At 47.3% G+C, this 18,725-nt stretch overlaps 1 protein-coding gene across 1 annotated transcript in view; it reads right to left on the reverse strand.

The window, feature by feature from the left end:
* Nucleotides 1-18,725, reverse strand: part of LOC143770590 (protein-arginine deiminase type-1-like) — a 52,837-nt gene that overhangs the window by 8,219 nt on the left and 25,893 nt on the right. Inside the window, exons 2-8 of the mRNA XM_077260360.1 lie at nt 8,123-8,303; nt 7,870-7,942; nt 7,613-7,674; nt 7,419-7,536; nt 7,215-7,340; nt 6,828-6,988; nt 5,727-5,818 (exon numbers count right to left, since the gene is read on the reverse strand). Coding sequence (XP_077116475.1) covers nt 5,727-5,818; nt 6,828-6,988; nt 7,215-7,340; nt 7,419-7,536; nt 7,613-7,674; nt 7,870-7,942; nt 8,123-8,303 — 813 coding nt within the window. The remainder of the gene's footprint in view (nt 1-5,726; nt 5,819-6,827; nt 6,989-7,214; nt 7,341-7,418; nt 7,537-7,612; nt 7,675-7,869; nt 7,943-8,122; nt 8,304-18,725) is intronic.

Genomic DNA, 18,725 nt, shown 5'->3' on the forward strand with positions numbered 1-18,725 from the left:
AAGCATTATCAGCTTATTACAAAATGAAATAAAAAAGATTTCAAGTGAAAACTTTATTCTAGGTGATGTTATATTTGCACATAGGACCCCTTGTTCGAAAGAAGCTTCTGAACTCTCTCGTCCATTGAATTTGTCAGTTTTTGGATGGCTTCTGCTTCAATTGTTTTGCATGTGGACAGAATACCCTCCCAGAGCTGTTGCTTAGATGTGAACTGCCTCCCGCCATCATAGACACTCCTTTTGATGATGCTCCAGAGGTTCTCAATGGGGTTGAGGTCAGGGGAAGATGGTGGCCACACCATAAGTTTGTCCTCTTTTATGCTCATAGCAGCCAGAGATGCAGAAGTGTTTTTTGCAGCATGAGACGGTGCATTATCATGCATGAAAATGATCTTGCTGCGGAAAGCACGGTTCTTCCTCTTGAACCATGGCAGGAAGTGTTTTTAGAAACTCCACATAGATTATGGAGTTCATCTTTACCCCTTCAGGGATCATAAAGGGGCCGACAATCTCTCTCCCCATGATTCCAGCCCAAAACATTACTCCACCTCCTCCTTGTTGGCGCCTTTGCCGTGTTTTCATGGGGTGTCCATCAACCAGCCATCCTCCACTCCATCCATCTGGACCATCGAGCGTTGCACGCCACTCATCGGTGAACAAAACAGTTTTGAAGTCAGTCTTCATGTATCGTTTGGCCCACTGGAGCCATTTCTGCTTGTTGCAGTGGATAGAGGTGGTCGACAGGATGGCTTACGCACAGCTGCAAACCTCTGAAGGACCCTACATCTTGTTGTTCTGGGGACGTTGGAGGCACCAGCAGCGTCAAAAACTTGTCTGCTGCTATGACCAGGCATTTTTGCAGCTGCTCTTTTAACCTTACGCAATTGCCTGTTGGAAAGGGTCCTCAATTTTTCCTTATCAGCACGCACACGTGTGTGCTGGGAATCAGCTACATACTTCTTGATTGTGCGATGATCACGATGAAGTGTCTTGGCAAATGTTGATTGTAGTCATGCCTTGACCTAAATACTCCACAATTTGTTGCTTCTCAGCAGCCGACACATCCTTTTTCTTTCCCATTTTGGCCAAAAATGTAGGTTGCTTAATAATGTGGAACAGCCTTCTTAAGTAGTCTTGCCTTTATTTGGACACACCTGCCAAACTAATTTGCACATGTATCTGCAATTGCTTTCAGTGATATAAAGAGCCCTGACACACATCACCATCAATGAGTTTAAATGACAAACAAAAAAATTCTAACCTTATCACTCCTAAACTCTTTGTGCATAATAATTTGGAACACAGTGTATATGTACATGTATGACCTATCATCAGCCAGTATGCGAGTATGTACATGTATGATCTGTCATCAGCCGGTATCTGTATATGTACATTTATGATCCGGTCATCAGCCGGTATCTGTATATGTACATGTATGATCCTGTCATCAGCCGGTATCTGTATACGTACATGTATGATCCGGTCATCAGCGAGGACCTGTATATGTACTGTACATGTATGAACCGGTCATCAGCCGGTATCTGTATATGTACATGTATGATCCGTCATCAGCCAGTATCCGTATATGTACATGTATGATCCGGTCATCAGCCGGTATCTGTATATGTACATGTATGATCCGGACATCAGCCGGTATTTGAATATCTACATGTATGATCCGGTCATCAGCCAGGATCTGTATATGTACATGTATGATCCGGTCATCAGCCAGGACCTGTATATGTACTGTACATGTATGAACCAGTCATCAGCTGGTATCTGTATATGTACATGTATGATCTGGTCATCAGCCAGTATCCGTATATGTACATGTATGATCTGTCATCAGCCAGTATCTGTATATGTACATGTATGATCTGTCATCAGCCAGTATCCGTATATGTACATGTATGATCTGTCATCAGCCAGTATCTGTATATGTACATGTATGATCCGGTCATCAGCCGGTATCTGTATATGTACATGTATGATCTGTCATCAGCCAGTATCTGTATATGTACATGTATGATCTGTCATCAGCCAGTATCCGTATATGTACATGTATGATCTGTCATCAGCCAGTATCTGTATATGTACATGTATGATCCGGTCATCAGCCGGTATCTGTATATGTACATGTATGATCCGTCATCAGCCAGTTTCAGTATATGTACATGTATGATCTGTCATCAGCCAGTATCTGTATATGTACATGTATGATCCGGTCATCAGCCGGTATCTGTATATGTACATGTATGATCCGGTCATCAGCCGGTATCTTTATATGTACATGTATGACCTGTCATCAGCCAGTATCCGTATATGTACATGTATGATCCGGTCATCAGCCGGTATTTGTATACCTACATGTATGATCCGGTCACCAGCCCGGATCTGTATATGTACATGTATGACCTGTCATCAGCCAGTATATGTACATGTATGATCTGTCATCAGCCAGTATCTGTATATGTACATGTATGATCCGGTCATCAGCCGGTATCTGTATATGTACATGTATGATCCTGTCATCAGCCGGTATCTGTATACATACATGTATGATCCGGTCATCAGCCAAGACCTGTATATGTACTGTACATGTATGAACCGGTCATCAGCCGGTATCTGTATATGTACATGTATGATCTGGTCATCAGCCGGTATCTGTATATGTACATGTGTGATCCGTCATCAGCCAGTATCTTTATATGTACATGTATGATCCGTCATCAGCCAGTATCTGTATATGTACATGTATTATGCGGTCATCGGCCAGGATCTGTCTATGTGCAGTCACCAAGTGCTACTGGGTGTAAGGAAGCTGTGGAGACATATGAACAGGGGAACGCAGGTTCTGATAAAAAAATATAGAAAGAGGGAACAGGGAAGAGTTAGATTTCTGAGGGGATAAGTCTGTTTAAAGAGATGTGTTTTTAAAGTACGCTTAAAAATGAGGGGGCTACATATTAGATCGTCCGGGGTGGTGCATTCCAGAAATCTGGGCAGCACGAGAGAAGTCTTGGATACAGAGGTGGGAGGCTCAGATTATGGAGGAAGTTAGTCTTAGATCACTTGCAAAAATGCAGAACGGAGAGAACAAGTAGGGAGGACAGATGAGGAGGAGATGTGGGTTGGTGCAGAACTGTGGAGAGCTGTGTGGGTGAGATATGTTTGTATTGTATTCTGTAACAGATGGGTAACCAGTGCAATGACTGGCACATGGTGGAGACATCGGTGTAGTGGCTGGTGCAGTACTGTGGAGAGAATTTGTAGGGTGGTAGACAGAGATTAGGAGATGTAGTATGGTGCAGCATTGTGGAGAGCTATGTGGGTGAGTTATGTTTGTACTGGATTCTGGAGTGGATGGGTAAACAGTGCAATGACTGGCACAGGGTGGAGGCATCGGTGTAGTGGCTGGATAGAAATACGACCCTGACTGCCGTGTTCAGGACAGATTGTAGAGGAAACAGTTTGGTTAAAGAGAGACTGATCAGTAGAGAGTTGCAGATGTCCAGACAAGAATGAATAAGAGCTATAGTCAGAGACTTTGCATCTTCAAAGGTGAGAAAACATCAGATTCTGGAGATATTTTTTAGATGCAGGTAACATGAGCAAGTGATCGGATTTAGGAAATAAAGGAAAGTTATGTGTGACATCTGACACCAAGGCAGCGAGCATGCTGCTGTGGAGTTATGGAAGAATAACACACAGAGATGGTAATGGGGTATAGGAAGATTAGTAAAGGAGGAAACACGACAAGTTCAGTTTGTGACAGATTCAGTTCTAGACAGAGGGAGGACATGATGTTAGAGACAGCTAAAAGACAATCAATGGTATCTTCAGTAATGTGTGGTGATGTCAGGAGACGAGGTGTAGAATTGGTGTCATCAGCAGAGAGATGGGACTGAAAATCTAAACTACTGATGGTTTGCCCAATGGGGCGGTGTATAGAGAGGAGTGGGCCTAGGACTGACCCTGAGGACCACCAACAGTAAGAGGAGGGGGCCTAGGAATTATTCTTGAGAAACTCTGACAGTAAAGGTACCTTCACACTGAGCGACTTAACAACGATATCGCTAGCAATCCGTGACGTTGCAGCATCCTGGATAGCGGTATCGTTGTGTTTGACACGCAGCAGCGATCAGGATCCTGCTGTGACATCGTTGGTCGGAGCTAGAAGGCCAGCACCTTATTTCGTCGCTGGATCACCCGCTGACATCGCTGGATCGGTGTGTGTGACACCGATCCAGCGATGTCTTCACTGGTAACCAGGGTAAGCTGAGGCCGGGGGACAGACACAGGAATGTAAGTATGTACTGTTTGGTTTTTTTTACATTTACAATGGTAACCAGGGTAAACATCGGGTTACTAAGCGCGGCCCTGCACTTAGTAACCCGATGTTTACCCTGGTTACCTGGGGACTTCGGCATCGTTGATGTGTGACAGCTCTCCAGCGACCACACAACGACGAAACAGCGACGCTGCAGCGATCGGCATCGTTGCCTATATCGCTGCAGCGTCGCTTAATGTGACGGTACCTTAAGAGGAGTGGAGCTAGGACTGAGCCCTGAGGATCCCCAACAGTAAGCAGAGAGGTTCTAGGACTGAACCCTGAGGAACCCAACAGTAAGAGGAGAGGACCAGAGACTGACCCTGAGGAACAGCAACAGTAAGAGGGGTGGAGCTAGGACTGAGCCCTGAGGCACCCCAACAGTAAGAGGAGAGGATCTAGGACTGAACCCTGAGGAACCCAACAGTAAGAGGAGAGGATCTAGGACTGAACCCTGAGGAACCCAACAGTAAGAGGAGAGGATCTAGGACTGAACCCTGAGGAACCCAACAAACAGAAAGAGGAGTGGAGCTAGGACTGAGCCCTGAGGAACAGCAACAGTAAGAGGGGTGGAGCTAGGACTGAGCCCTGAGGCACCCCAACAGTAAGAGGAGAGGATCTAGGACTGAACCCTGAGGAACCCAACAGTAAGAGGAGAGGATCTAGGACTGAACCCTGAGGAACCCAAAAGTAAGAGGAGAGGATCTAGGACTGAACCCTGAGGAACCCAACAAACAGAAAGAGGAGTGGAGCTAGGACTGAGCCCTGAGGAACCCCAATTGTAAGAGGAGCGAACCTAGGACTGAACACAGAGGAACCCCAACACTAAGACGAGCGAACCTGGGACTGTCAGTGATCAGGGGGTCTCCCGGACAGGGGCCCTTTTTACAGCATGAGCCAATACCCGGGTGGGCCCCTGTGATCTACTCTGGGGGCTGTGCTGGGGATCTCAGATTAGAGCAGTGGGGGTGGGGGTCCCAGAACCTCTGACAGTGGTCTGGGCTGAAAAACCCTCATAAATCTGTACGCCCGTATATTGGGCACACCAGCTGGAAGCTGCTGCGGCACCTCTTTTCATCTTCTTATTAGTTATTCCTCAGATCAGGTTTGTGGAGATGTCACCCAGATCCTGTCAGGTGAGACTTTAATATCAGCCGCCATAAATCACCTAGGGCCAGTGTCAGCATTTACGCCCTGCGCTGCATTGAACCTGCGAGCTCTGCACCGCTCACAGATGTGCCAGAATCCTCAGCAGGTACAAAGACTGCTGGCTGTCAGTGAATGGGGACATTACACTGATACATTGTAACGGATCAGGAGCTCTGAGCTTCATTCCACCTGGATTCCATGGGATTGCTCATGTGGGGTCCTCATGTCTCAGGGGTGCAGCACTTACTTGCAGACATAAACCTCCAGAGGCTTCTGAGTGTTCGGAGTCATGATCCATGGAGCCATCCTGAAGACCACCCTCTCCGAGAAGATCTGGCTCTAATAGGGGGGGCACAAACTTATCAGTCTGCAAATTCTACAGAGCAATGAGCAGTCAGACGTCTCTCCTGCTGCCGAGATCTGACACATGATTAACAGCTGTCAGTCACAAGCCCCTCACACACTGGCTGGTGGTCATAGCACTGGTATTATAGTGTGGTACTATATGGCAGTAGTATTACTGGGCGTCATATGGTAACGTTATTGCTTGTGATTCATGCTGCAAAAAGGAGTCTGATGCCCGATGTCCCCCTTTAAGATCTGTCAGCCTGGAGCTGCGGTGTGCTGACTACACTGATGCATGGCAACAAACTGCCAATGTGTTGTACTATTATTTTTGACCCTATATGGTAGTATTATTACTGTTTGTGGCAGTATTATTTTTGACACTATATGGTAGTAGTATTACTGGGTGTGTGCTGCAGTATTATTTTGGGCACTGTATGGAGTATTATTACTAGGTGTGTGTGTCAGTACTATTTTGGGCATCATATGGTAGTAGTATTACTGGGTGTGTGTGACAGTATTATTTTTGGGCACTATATGGGGTATTATTACTCGGTGTGTGGGAGTATTATTTTTGGACGTGATATGTAGAATTATTTCTGGGTGTGTGGCAGTATTATTTTTGGGCACTATATGGTAGTATTACTGGTTGTGCGGCAGTTTTATTTTGGGCACTATATGGTAGTATTACTGGGTGTGTGGCAGTATTATTTTTGGACACGATATGTAGTATTATTTCTGGGTGTGTGGCAGTATTATTTTGGGCACTATATGGTAGTATTACTGGGTGTGTGGCAGTATTATTTCTGGGCACTATATGGTAATATTATTACTAGGTGTGTGACAGTATTATTTTTGCAGAAATCGGTATTTTGGGGGGTCTGTGTGACAGTAATATTTTTGCGCACTATATGGAGTAGTATTACTGGGTTTGTGTGGCAGTATTATTTTTGAGGCACTATCTTGTTACACTGTTCCTCTCCCAGTCACCCCCATCACTTACTTCATCTTTCTTCTGGAATATGAGGTCTATATAAACTAGACCTGAGAAATCAGCATCTGGGAACTGGAGACCCTCCACGAAGAAGGGGATTTCATCCAGGTTGTCTCTGTTCACCTCATAGGAGACTTTACTCTTTCCTAAGACATGAACGTACTGATACCCTACAAGAAAGACCCCAAAATATCACCATCCCTCCTACTGAAGACAATAATGATGTAATGATGGGCGGTAAGGGCATCTGGTTATAGTCTGACCCTCAGAGCGCTTGTGCGGGTCCATAAGCATTCAGGGTGACAGGTGTGGGGGCACCTGATCACTACACACTTAGGGCGACCATTCTTAGACCCTCAGGTCAAGGTATCTTTGTATCATCGTATAGGCACATACTTCTCTTCTGATAGACCCGCAGTCGGTTGGCGTCCGAGGAGGAGATCTGCAGGATCACCTTGTGGTCATCAAAGATCTCATCAGGCCCCTCCGCAGTAAGGATCATGGGAGACATGTCCTTCACATCTGTGGGGAGACACATGTAAGACCCCGTCCATCTTAGTTTGAGGGTAAAGCAGTGAGTATGATGATGATGGGCAGTACCGGCACCGTTGGGCGCTCCATCGTCTTCACTGTCGGTAACGCCAGAGATGTTCCGGTCACTGTCACAGTTCACCAGCAGAATGGCGCCTTTACCACCATGTCCCCAAGACCAAGTGTCCTACAGAAGAGGACAGGAGACGATGAGACGGCGTGTGTTAGATTATACGCAAATCTGGGGAGTGGGGGCACAATACCTTGTCTCTGACCCCGAGGGTCACCGATCCAGTGCGGAAGATGTCCACGTCCAGAGAAAGTGCTGAGGACACAAGTTATATGAATAAACCATGTCAGAGCATCATCATAGGAGGTCTTCTGAGCCCACCTCACCCCCAACATCATCAAAAGTGACCCAACATCATCCATAGTGACCCAACATCATCAAAAGTGACCCAACATCATCCATAGTGACCAGACCCCAACATCATCTATAGTCCTCACAGTCCGCACTTACCAACATTGGTCAGGTACAACATGGCGCTACCCAGGAGATCTTTACCTTGGGATCCATAATAGGAAACCTTCACCTGAGTCATAAAATAATCACTAATTATCAAAAGTAAATCCTGCAGATTATTAAACCACTGACCTCTCTGCAGAGCATCACTCCTCCACCTCCTGACAGATACATAGTGATATATCCTGCAGATTATTACACCACTGTCCTCTCTAGAAAAGATGATATAAGATAATATGTTTGGGGTCACCTTGCTGTCATTGAGATTTGAGCTGGCTTTTTGGGGGGAGACCACGACTTTCTTGACTTTATTTAGTGGCCATTTTTCTCCCTTCTTGGGTTTATCTACAGATCTTGGGTCATAAACAATGAAGACGTCCAATGAGCTTGAACCCCGGACATCAAACGAAACAGCTCCACGAGGGGCCGAACTGAAAGAGAAAGATCAGAACAGGAGATGGTGAAGCGGTTAGTTATGGGGAGCAGTGTCGGAGACAGTCAGTTATGGGGAGCAGTGTCGGATGCAGTCAGTTATGGGGAGCAGTGTCGGAGGCGGTCAGTTATGGGGAGCAGTGTCAGAGGCGGTCAGTTATGGGGAGCAGTGTCGGATGCGGTCAGTCATGGGGAGCAGTGTCGGAGGCGGTCAGTTATGGGGAGCAGTGTCGGATGCGTTCAGTCAAGGAGAGCAGTGTCGGATTCGGTCAGTTATGGGGAGCAGTGTCGAAGGTGGTCAGTCATGGGGAACATTGTCGGAGGTGGTCAGTCATGGGGAACAGTGTCGGAGGCCATCAGTTATGGGAAGCAGTGTCGGAGGCGGTATGTCATGGGGAGCAGTGTCGGAGGTGGTCAGTTATGGGGAGCAGTGTCAGAGGCGGTCAGTTATGGGGAGCAGTGTCGGAGGCGGTCAGTCATGGGGAGCAGTGTCGGAGGCGGTCAGTCATGGGGAGCAGTGTCGGAGGCGGTCAGTCATGGGGAGCAGTGTCGGAAGCGGTCAGTCATGGGGAGCAGTGTCGGATGCTGTCACAATTCCCACCGTGCTGACACCAATAGGTCACGGATTGTGGGTGACCTTTGGCCAGCACACGGCTATCACATGTGCAGGGGGGCTTATCTTAGTTATCCCTCCACTGCTACAATGTGACGAAAATACAAATAAAGCTATTGACCTATCAATTTACCGCAGGGGCTTATTTTAGTTATCCCACTGCTGCTACAATACAACATGAACTGCAGGGATTTATGTATATCCCGCTTTCCAGTTCCGCTTCGGAACTTGCAGCTCTCCGGCGCCCCGCTTACCCTCAGGTCAGTCAGGGAACTACACCTGGGATAATTAGTCGCCGGACGGGCCACTTCACTGTGGACTGGCTATCAGGCACGCTGCAGCGAGGGAATTATAAATGCTCAGGCCGCAGCAGGACAATAGTTTATAAAACCCTGTTCCGTCGCTGCCAGCTGTACCAACTAACCCAGAACACACTTCGCTGCCACCAGCTCAGATTTCTCACAGAGAGGGGTTCAAACCAACCCAAATTAGTAGCGTAATTACTTCAGGTACGTGAAAAATAGGCATAGAACATGAAGAAGACGAACTAGTAGTTTTATAGTTTACACCAACAGATTAGGCAGTGTTTATAAAAGGTATATAAAGATGTTACAATATGAGGCAAATTATATACAAGGCAATCACAAAATAAACAGGGATTAAAACAGAAATTAACACTTACATGTGCTCAGATCATCATAGCTAACCATGCTGGTAGGCGGAGCCAAATATCCCAGTGCATCAGGAGGTCTTTTTGTAGTAAAATCACAAGCATGAATGAAGGCTGGGTTGAGTGCAGTAACTTATACCTGCAGGCTTGTGACATCACTAGAGGGGCTGGTTTGCCTGTCCCCTCCCATCTCCTCAAAGTTACAGATTGTACCAGCAATACTTATCATTCTCATAGCTTGGCTCGTGAGTCTAGCAGAGTCAACACATGCATCATTCATCTAATATTCAAATTAGCTTTCTATTGATACCAAATTCATAGTAGTTGTTCCACAGGATTCCGGAGAAATCCGCACTTTGTACTCGTTGTGTTTAGCTGCTAACGCCTACAGTGGCTGACAGATCTACCGATGGAAACTCGCAATATGTACTCATTATTTTTCTAGCCCAAATCGGTGGCCCAATATCTTACTATAATAGAACAAAGAACCTCATGTCTTTTGAGAGAGACTAGACCAGTTTCAGCTGGTACTAGATGGGACAATTGTCTACCGCAGCTACAGGAGCAATAAACATTCCTTTGGTCCTGCAATTCCAAGAGGTTTGGGATTCACACACACACATATCAGCAGGCAGAAGTACAGAGAGAAGGGGGGCCAGAGCCCACAGCATGTGTGCTAACAGGGAAAATGAAAAATCATATTATGCATTATCGTCACAGATGCTGTCAGGAATCCCACCGTGCTGCCACCAATATGTCACGGTTCACAGGGAAGATACATTTATCATCCCCACCACTCACACCAATTTGTCATGAACCGGGGGTTGTTTGGTTGCCCCTGGTTCTTTCTGAAGGGAATTTATCTATATACCACTTCCCAGTTCCGGTTTGGAACTTGCAGCTCTCTGGCGCCCCCCTTACCCTCAGATCAGTCAGGGTACTGCACCTAGGGTAATTAGTCACCAGAAAGGCTGTCTGCTATGTACTGGCTATTGGACACGCAGCAGCGAGGGTGATATAACTACTCCCACTCAGAGGGGAACAATAATTATCAATGCTGCCAGTCGCTGCAAAGACTCCCAATTGCACAGGACAAATTCTGCTGCCACCAGCTCTGATTTCTTAATTATTAACGGGTCCAGAGCCAACCCAGATTAGTAGCATAATTCATTTCAGAGGACACGACAGTTCATTATAGAGCAAGGTGTGACAAGCTAATACATTTTATTTTACTCCAAAAAAGGTAGGCAGTGTTTACAGAGGTAAAAAAAGATGTTATAAAGAAGACAAATATCATATGTACAATACAATTACAAATAAAATGGGAGTAAAGTTGAAAAAGATCACTTACATTTCTTTATGTTATCTTATCTCATGGCTGACCGTGTGCTGGTGAGGAGGGGCCACATCTAGATGCATAGCATGCATCTGTACAGCAGTTTGACCCCGGAAAAAGACACTGAAGACTGCTTGCTTCTCTTACTTATTTCCTAGCCTAAACCCAAACACTGTGGTGACCTCACTTAGAGGCTGAAACCTCCCCTTTTCTTAGCATTATGAAAACAATTTTTCTACCTAGCTCGCTGTATGAATCTCGTATATGAAATACACGATGATCAGAGATGATCAGAATGTGCCCCACATCATAGGGATTCTTTTAAGTGTAAACACGGAGTAAGTACATGACCCATGACTCACTCTTTGCACTCGTTGGGATTAGCCTCTAGCGATTTCAGAGAGTTATAGATCCCTCGATGGACTTTCGGAATATATAATTCTTATATCTCTAGCCATGATCGGTGCCAATATATATAACCTTGAAAGAACAATAGAAGCTCAGGATTTCTGCACCAGTTTTAACCAGTACCAGGTGGGAGGGGGGAATGAGTAGGGTAGGTAGACTGGTCTGCCCGCAGCAAAGAACCATATAAATTCTTGAGGGAGGGGTGAAGTGAGGGGTTTAGGATTCACACACACACAGGCAGAGTGGGAAGAGGGGGGTCGGAAGGCCCACCGCGTGTGTCTGGAAGCGATGGAACATTTAGGGTGATACTCAAACATGGCATATTCCCATTATCGTTACAGCTGCGGTCTGTCATGGGGAGCAGTATCAGAGGCGGTCAGTTATGGGGAGCAGTGTCAGAGGCGGACAGTCATGGGGAGCAGTGTCAGAGGCGATCAGTTATGGGGAGCAGTGTCGGAGGTGGTCAGTTATGGGGAGCAGTGTCGGAGGTGATCGGTCATGGGGAGCAGTTTCGGAGGCAGTCAGTTATGGGGAGCAGTGTCGGAGGCGGTCAGTTATGGGGAGCAGTCAAAGAATAAACAATTCACAGCACCTCATCTACTATAAAATTGTCTAAGGGTCACTTCCATCTGTCTGTCTGTCCTTCTTTCTGTCTTTCTTTCTGTCAGGGATATTCATTGGTCGCGGCCTCTGTCTGTCATGGAATCCAAGTCGCTGATTGGTCGTGGCAAAACGCCCACGACCGCTGCCACGACCAATCAGCGACGCGCACTGTCCGGAAGAAAATGGCCGCTCCTTACTCCCCGCACTCAGTGCCCGGCGCCCGCAAACACCCCTCCGGTCACCGCTCACACAGGGTTAATGCCGGCGGTAACGGACCGCGTTATGCCGCGGGTAACGCACTCTGTTACCGCCGCTATTAACCCTGTGTGACCAAGTTTTTACTATTGACGCAGCCTATGCAGCGTCAACAGTAAAAACATCTAATGTTAAAAATAATAAAAAAAATAAAAAATCATTATATACTCACCTTCAGCCGCCTTTCCCGCTCCTCGCGATGCTCCAGCCGGTCCATGCAAGCGGAACGTTCCGGTAGCAAGGATGGTTTGGGAGAAGGACCTGCCATGACGTCACGGTCATGTGACCGTGACGTCATCACAAGTCCTGCACGCCTGTGCGAGAAGGACCTGCCGTGACGTCATGGTCATGTGACCGCGACACAGTCATGTGACCGCGACGTCATCACAGGTCCTGCGTGAGAAGGACCTGCCATGACGTCATGGTCACGTGACCGCGACGTCATCACACCCTGGGACCGGAAGCTGCCGCCTGCACCCAACACAGGTGACAGAACTACAACGCGCCTGCGGAAGGTGAGTATATGTTTATTTTTTATTTTTTGAACCTGTGACATACGTGGCTGGGCAATATACTACGTAGCTGGGCAACATACTACGTGACTGCCCAATATACTACGTGGCTGGGCAATATACTACGTGGCTCTGTGCTGTATACTATGTTGCTGTGCAATATACTACGTGGCTCTGTGCTGTATACTACGTCACTGGGCAATATACTACGTCACTGGGCAATATACAACGTCACTGGGCAATATACTACGTGGCTGGGCAATATACTACGTGGCTGGACAATATACTACATCGCTGGGCAATATACTACATGGCTGGGCAATATACTACGTGGACATACATATTCTAGAATACCCGATGCGTTAGAATCGGGCCACCATCTAGTAGCAAATAAAAGGTTAACTATTACCCACAAGAGAGGCGCACGTCAATTCCAGAAAGTCTTTCCAGGAAAACATCCAAACATTCAAATAGAGAATGAAGACAGTGCCTCATATGTTGGTGAAAAATCGCAGTTCCTTTATTCTGCCCTCTGTGGCGACGTTTCGATCTACATGATCTTTTTCAAGCAGTGCCGGAGGTGGTCAGTCATGGGGAACAGTTTCAGAGATCGTCAGTTATGAGGAGCAGTGTTGGAGGTGGTCAGTTATGGGGAGCAGTGTCGGAAGCGGTCAGTTATGGAGAGCAGTGTCGGAGGAGGTCGGTCATGGTGAGTGGTTTTCCTTTGGTAATAGTGTGCAGGGTCGGATGCACGTAGTCGCCGCTCTCGTTTACATCTCATTATCTGTAATCAGCCCTGTAGCAGAGCCCATAAAGAGTGAGCAGAGTCAGGACCAGAGCACATAAAGAGTGAGCAGTGAGGAGCAGAGCGCATAAAGAGTGAGCAGAGTCAGGACCAAAGCACATAAAGAGTGAGCAGAGTCAGGAGCAGAGCGCATAAAGAGTGAGCAGAGTCAGGAGCAGAGCATATAAAGAGTGAGCAAAGACAGGAGCAGAGAGCATAAAGAGTGAACAGAGTCAGAAGCAGAGAGCATAAAGAGTGAGCAGTCAGGAGCAGAGAGCATAAAGAGTGAGCAGGAGTTACAAACAGGAGATGGTCTGTGACTGTCCTCGATGGAGGAGGCTGCGCCCCCCTGTAAGGAAAAGCTCAACCCCGAGAAGGCAGATTGTGGGGGCACAGAGAACAGAGAGAACGACTGTCTGCACCCTGAAGAGTCAGAGAAGAGTGAGGAGACACCAGGGAAGAGACAGGACAGTATCACACAGGATTAGATACATGGCTCAGCAGTCAGTACCACACTGGAGAGGAATAGATATACGGCTCAGCAGTCAGTACCACACAGGAGAGGATTAGATACACGGCTCAGCAGTCAGTATCACACAGGAGAGGATTAGATACATGGCTCAGCAGACAGTATCACAGGAGAGGATTAGATACACGGCTCAGCAGTCAGTATCACACAGGAGAGGATTAGATACATGGCTCAGCAGACAGTATCACAGGAGAGGATTAGATACACAGCTCAGCAGTCAGTATCACACAGGAGAGAATTAGATACACGGCTCAGCAGTCAGTATCACACAGGATAGGATTAGATACACGAGTCAGCAGACAGTATCACACAGGATAGGATTACATACAAAGCTCACCAGACAGTATCGCACAGGAGAGGATTAGATACACAGCTCAGCAGACAGTATCACACAGGAGAGGATAAGATACACAGATCAGCAGTCAGTATCACACAGGAGAGGATTAGATACACAGCTCAGCAGACAGTATACACAGGATAGGATTAGATACACAGCTCAGCAGACAGTATTACACAAGATAGGATTAGATACACAGCTCAGCAGACAGTATCACACAGGGGAGGATTAGATACAGGGCTCAGCAGACAGTATCACACAGGAGAGGATTAGATATATGGCTCAGCAGACAGTATCACAGGAGAGGATTAGATACACAGCTCACCAATCAGTATCACACAGGAGAGCATTAGATACATGGCTCAGCAGACGGTATCACACAGGAGAGGATTAGATACACGGCTCAGCAGATGGTATCACACAGGAGTGGATTAGATACATGGCTCAGCAGACAGTATCACACAGGATTAGATTCAGTTCCTCACACGGTGGCTCGTCTCTGTTGCCTGAGATTCTCCATTATTATTTAGACTTTTCCACAGACATTTTGAGGACTGGGAGCGACAAGTATCCGTCATCAGTCCGCACTCCTCCTATAAAACCGCCAGATAATAGGAAGCAGCAAGCGATTACAGCACAATGAAAGTAATTCTATGTCATAAACCCCTGATGGTTTATGTAAGAAACCTGCCATTACCGGATACTGGGAGTAACACCCAGTGCAGTTTACTGTTATGTGCTGCAATGTGAAATGTGATATATAATGTGATGTATAATGTAAATAGTGTCATGTGTTAATGAGGTGTGTAGTTTGACCGTAGGAATGGTTGAAGTTAATATTTGGGACTAGCCCACAGTGGGAGGGGCGAGTTGAAGGGAAAGTGACAATTTCCCTTTAGAGAGTCAGATAGCGCCCGGAGCACATCACCTGCCGCCTGCACTATAAATAAATAAATAAATGGCATGGGTTCCCCTGTATTTTCTATAACCAGCCAGGCAAAACTCACCGCTGGGGCTGCAACCCTCAGCTGTCAGCTTCAGCAAGGCTGGTTATCAAGAATATAGGGGTCCCCATGTTGTTGTTTTTTTAATTATTTCACTTCACAGCAGATCACTGTGAGCATTTTTCATGGTATCTGCTGTGAAGATGTAACACCCCAGGTAACCGGTTGTTACAGTGATGTTGCCTTCATTTCGCAGAGGGCAATATCACGCGTGGAGGAAGGAGGATTCTCTTTACCAGGTAAGCACACGCATTCAACACATTCTGAATCCAGGCCAGGAGGGGGAGCTCAGGACCCAGATTCAGGGGAGCTTCCCCAGCTTTAAGGATCCTGGTCTGGAGGAGGAGTGAGCCAGTTGGAGGGAGAGAGTGGAGGAAGCGAGTTGGTCCAGAGAGACCTAGGAGAAGGAAGTCTGTGAGGCGGACAGCGGAGCCGTGCAGCCAGGACTGTGCTGCGGCTCCTGGGAAGAGGAGAACCTGAAAGGTTATTGCGTGCAGTGGAGCATTGAGGAAAGGAGCACAGGAGTGGAACATGGCTCAGAGGGGAACTGTGACCGGGCACCCTCTGAACCAAAGTGCAGAAACCGGGTACCGGGGCCCGAGGTTTTTGTGGAACTTTAAAGGGCCACTGTCACCCCCTCCAGCCGTTATAAACTAAAAGTGCCACCTTGTGCAGCAGTAATGCTGCATTCTAACAAGGTGGCTCTTTTAGGTTTTGGTGCATGTATTCCCAAAATAAAGCGTTTTATAACTTCTCCAAAATACCTGTCTTTCGCCAGGGAGGCAGGTCCTCACCCCCCTGCTTGAAACGCCACACTGCCGTCACTCAAATCTTCAGGGGCGCCGGGCGCCGCCCCCTCCGCACTGTTTTTGCATGAAATCCGGCGCCTGCGCTGTGTAGTACTGTCTGGTGCAGGCGCAGTGAGCTCTGGCCGTCTGACCTCACATGCAGTCTTGCAGACTGTGCCTGCCCCAGCCAGTACTAAACAGCGCAGGCGCCGGATTTTATGCGAAAACAGCGCGGAGGGGGCGGCGCCCGACAACCCTGAGTCCTCTGTTATTTACCGGCAACACATCATCCCTGCCATATATCTTGGGAGCCCTGGGGACCCCGCTTCACCTGTGGGAAGCGTCACTATCCAGCCTCCATACCATCACCCCAGAGGACCCCTTTAAATGGCGTCTGTCCCTACTGACCGAGAACCACAGGTGGCGTCACGAAAATAGACTCTTACAATACCCCTTAAAAGACCATTCCCCTTTAATTCAGTCCCAGGGCCACAAACCAGGTCGCAGCCACCGTCACATCCCCTTTAAGACCGGACCCGGTACCGAGTACTCCACGGCCCTGGTAGGGCGACTCAAAGACACTGAGCTTGAACTGCAGTGACCTCATCACTGACTTTCTCACGATGCTGCCGGGGATCTCACCGAGGTCACCGCAGTTCATTGGCCTTGCTAGGAACGCAGCCACAGTGACCGGAGGTAACCTTGATTATGTCACCACTCGTCACTTGTGCTACGCTCGCAGCAGTTTAGTCACCAGTGGTTCTCAGCCTGGACGGTCGCATCTTGGCACCATCCAGGTTGAAAACTGTTTTTCCCCCAGACATGGATTACGGCATGGGGCAGAAAAACGGACAGGTAAGGGATATTGTTGTTTTTTATTTTAGTTTTATTACAGGAGACAAGGGCTTCGGTGGAATAGGCATTAGATGAGTATAGCTCTTTGTTATTTTTAAATAACAATGGAAAACTGTGTTTTGGTTTATTTCTAATAAACGATCTTATTCTGGCTGTGTCTTTATTTACCATATAACTATATGATTAGTAATGGATAGGTATCTTACAGACGCCTCTCCGTTACTAAACCGTGGGCTTGATGTCACCTGACAATACAAAGGTGACATGAACCCCACAAATATAAACCCAACTTGCCACCACTACAGGGCAAAAGGGAAAAGCCGGGCAAAGCGAAAAATTGGCGCATCTAATAGATGTGCCTTTTCTGGGCAGCTGCGAGCTGCTATTTTTAGGCTAGAGAGAAGGCAATGTCCATGGCCCCTTACCGGCCTGAAAATACCAGTCTCCAGCTGTCTGCTTTAGCAAGGCTGGTTGTCAAAAATAGGGAGGACCCCTCTATTCTTGATAACCAGCCTTGTTGAAGCTCATAGCTGTGAGTTTTGTCTGATTGGTTATAAAAAATTACAGGGGAATCCATGCAATTTTTTTTTCATTTATTTAATTATTTATATACATGCAAGGCAGCAGCTGATGAATACTCCGATCATCCGCTTCTGCTGTCACTGTTTTTAGTGGAAGCAGGTGTAGGCTAATCGGAGTAATAGTCTCATCAGCCGCCGCCTGCTGTTATTGTTATCACTTGAATCTAACTCTCATCTTTCTCCCCTGCTCGCGCTGATCGCCGGCAGAACAGGGAAGAATGATGAGAGCCGTCTTTATCACCCGGCACCGGGGAACAGCGCTGACTGTAACGCTGTTTCCCTGTTTCCCGTCCTTGAGGTACTGATGCGGCACAGGGTTGCCACACATGTGCCGCCAGTATTACACACACTGACATCTCCAGTACCGGAAACATCAGGACGTGTGAAACCAGCTTAAGACTGTGCACTCGCTATCCCTGGTACATAACCCTTTCCTGGTCTCCCTCACTAAACTGTGAAACATCTGGTCCTGGAAACCAGCAACATCGGTTACATGCTGTGTGCACGGGGTGGAGCCCCCACAACAAAAGTCCACACACTCAGCCAGTACCCCCGCCTTCATGTAAGGGGCCAGGGCGCAAGAGTAGAGTACCTCACCGACGACTATCACCCCACACCATGTGATAAAGGGTGCCGGATACGTGGTACTGTGCAGTGTATATATACAGGACAGAAGGAGTAGTACTGTGCAGGGTATATATACAGTACAGGAAGAGCGGTACTGTGCAGTGTATATATACAGGAGTAATGGTACTGTGCAGTGTATATATACAGGAGGAGTGGTACTGTGCAGTGTATATATACAGGACAGGAGGAGAGGTACTGTGCAGTCTATATATACAGGACAGGAGGAGTTGTACTGTGCAGTGTATATATACAGGACAGGAGGAGTGGTACTGTGCAGAGTATATATACAGGGCAGGAGGAGTGGTACTGTGCAGTGTATATATACAGGAGGAGCGGTACTGTGCAGTGTATATATACAGGACAGGAGGAGTGGTACTGTGCAGTGTATATATACAGGACAGGAGGAGTGGTACTGTGCAGTGTATATATACAGTACAGGAGGAGCGGTACTGTGCAGTGTATATATATACAGGAGTGGTACTGTGCAGTGTATATATAGAGGAGTGGTACTGTGCAGTG

The sequence above is a fragment of the Ranitomeya variabilis genome, chromosome 4 (genome assembly GCF_051348905.1).
Source record: "Ranitomeya variabilis isolate aRanVar5 chromosome 4, aRanVar5.hap1, whole genome shotgun sequence".
Lineage (NCBI taxonomy): Eukaryota > Metazoa > Chordata > Amphibia > Anura > Dendrobatidae > Ranitomeya > Ranitomeya variabilis.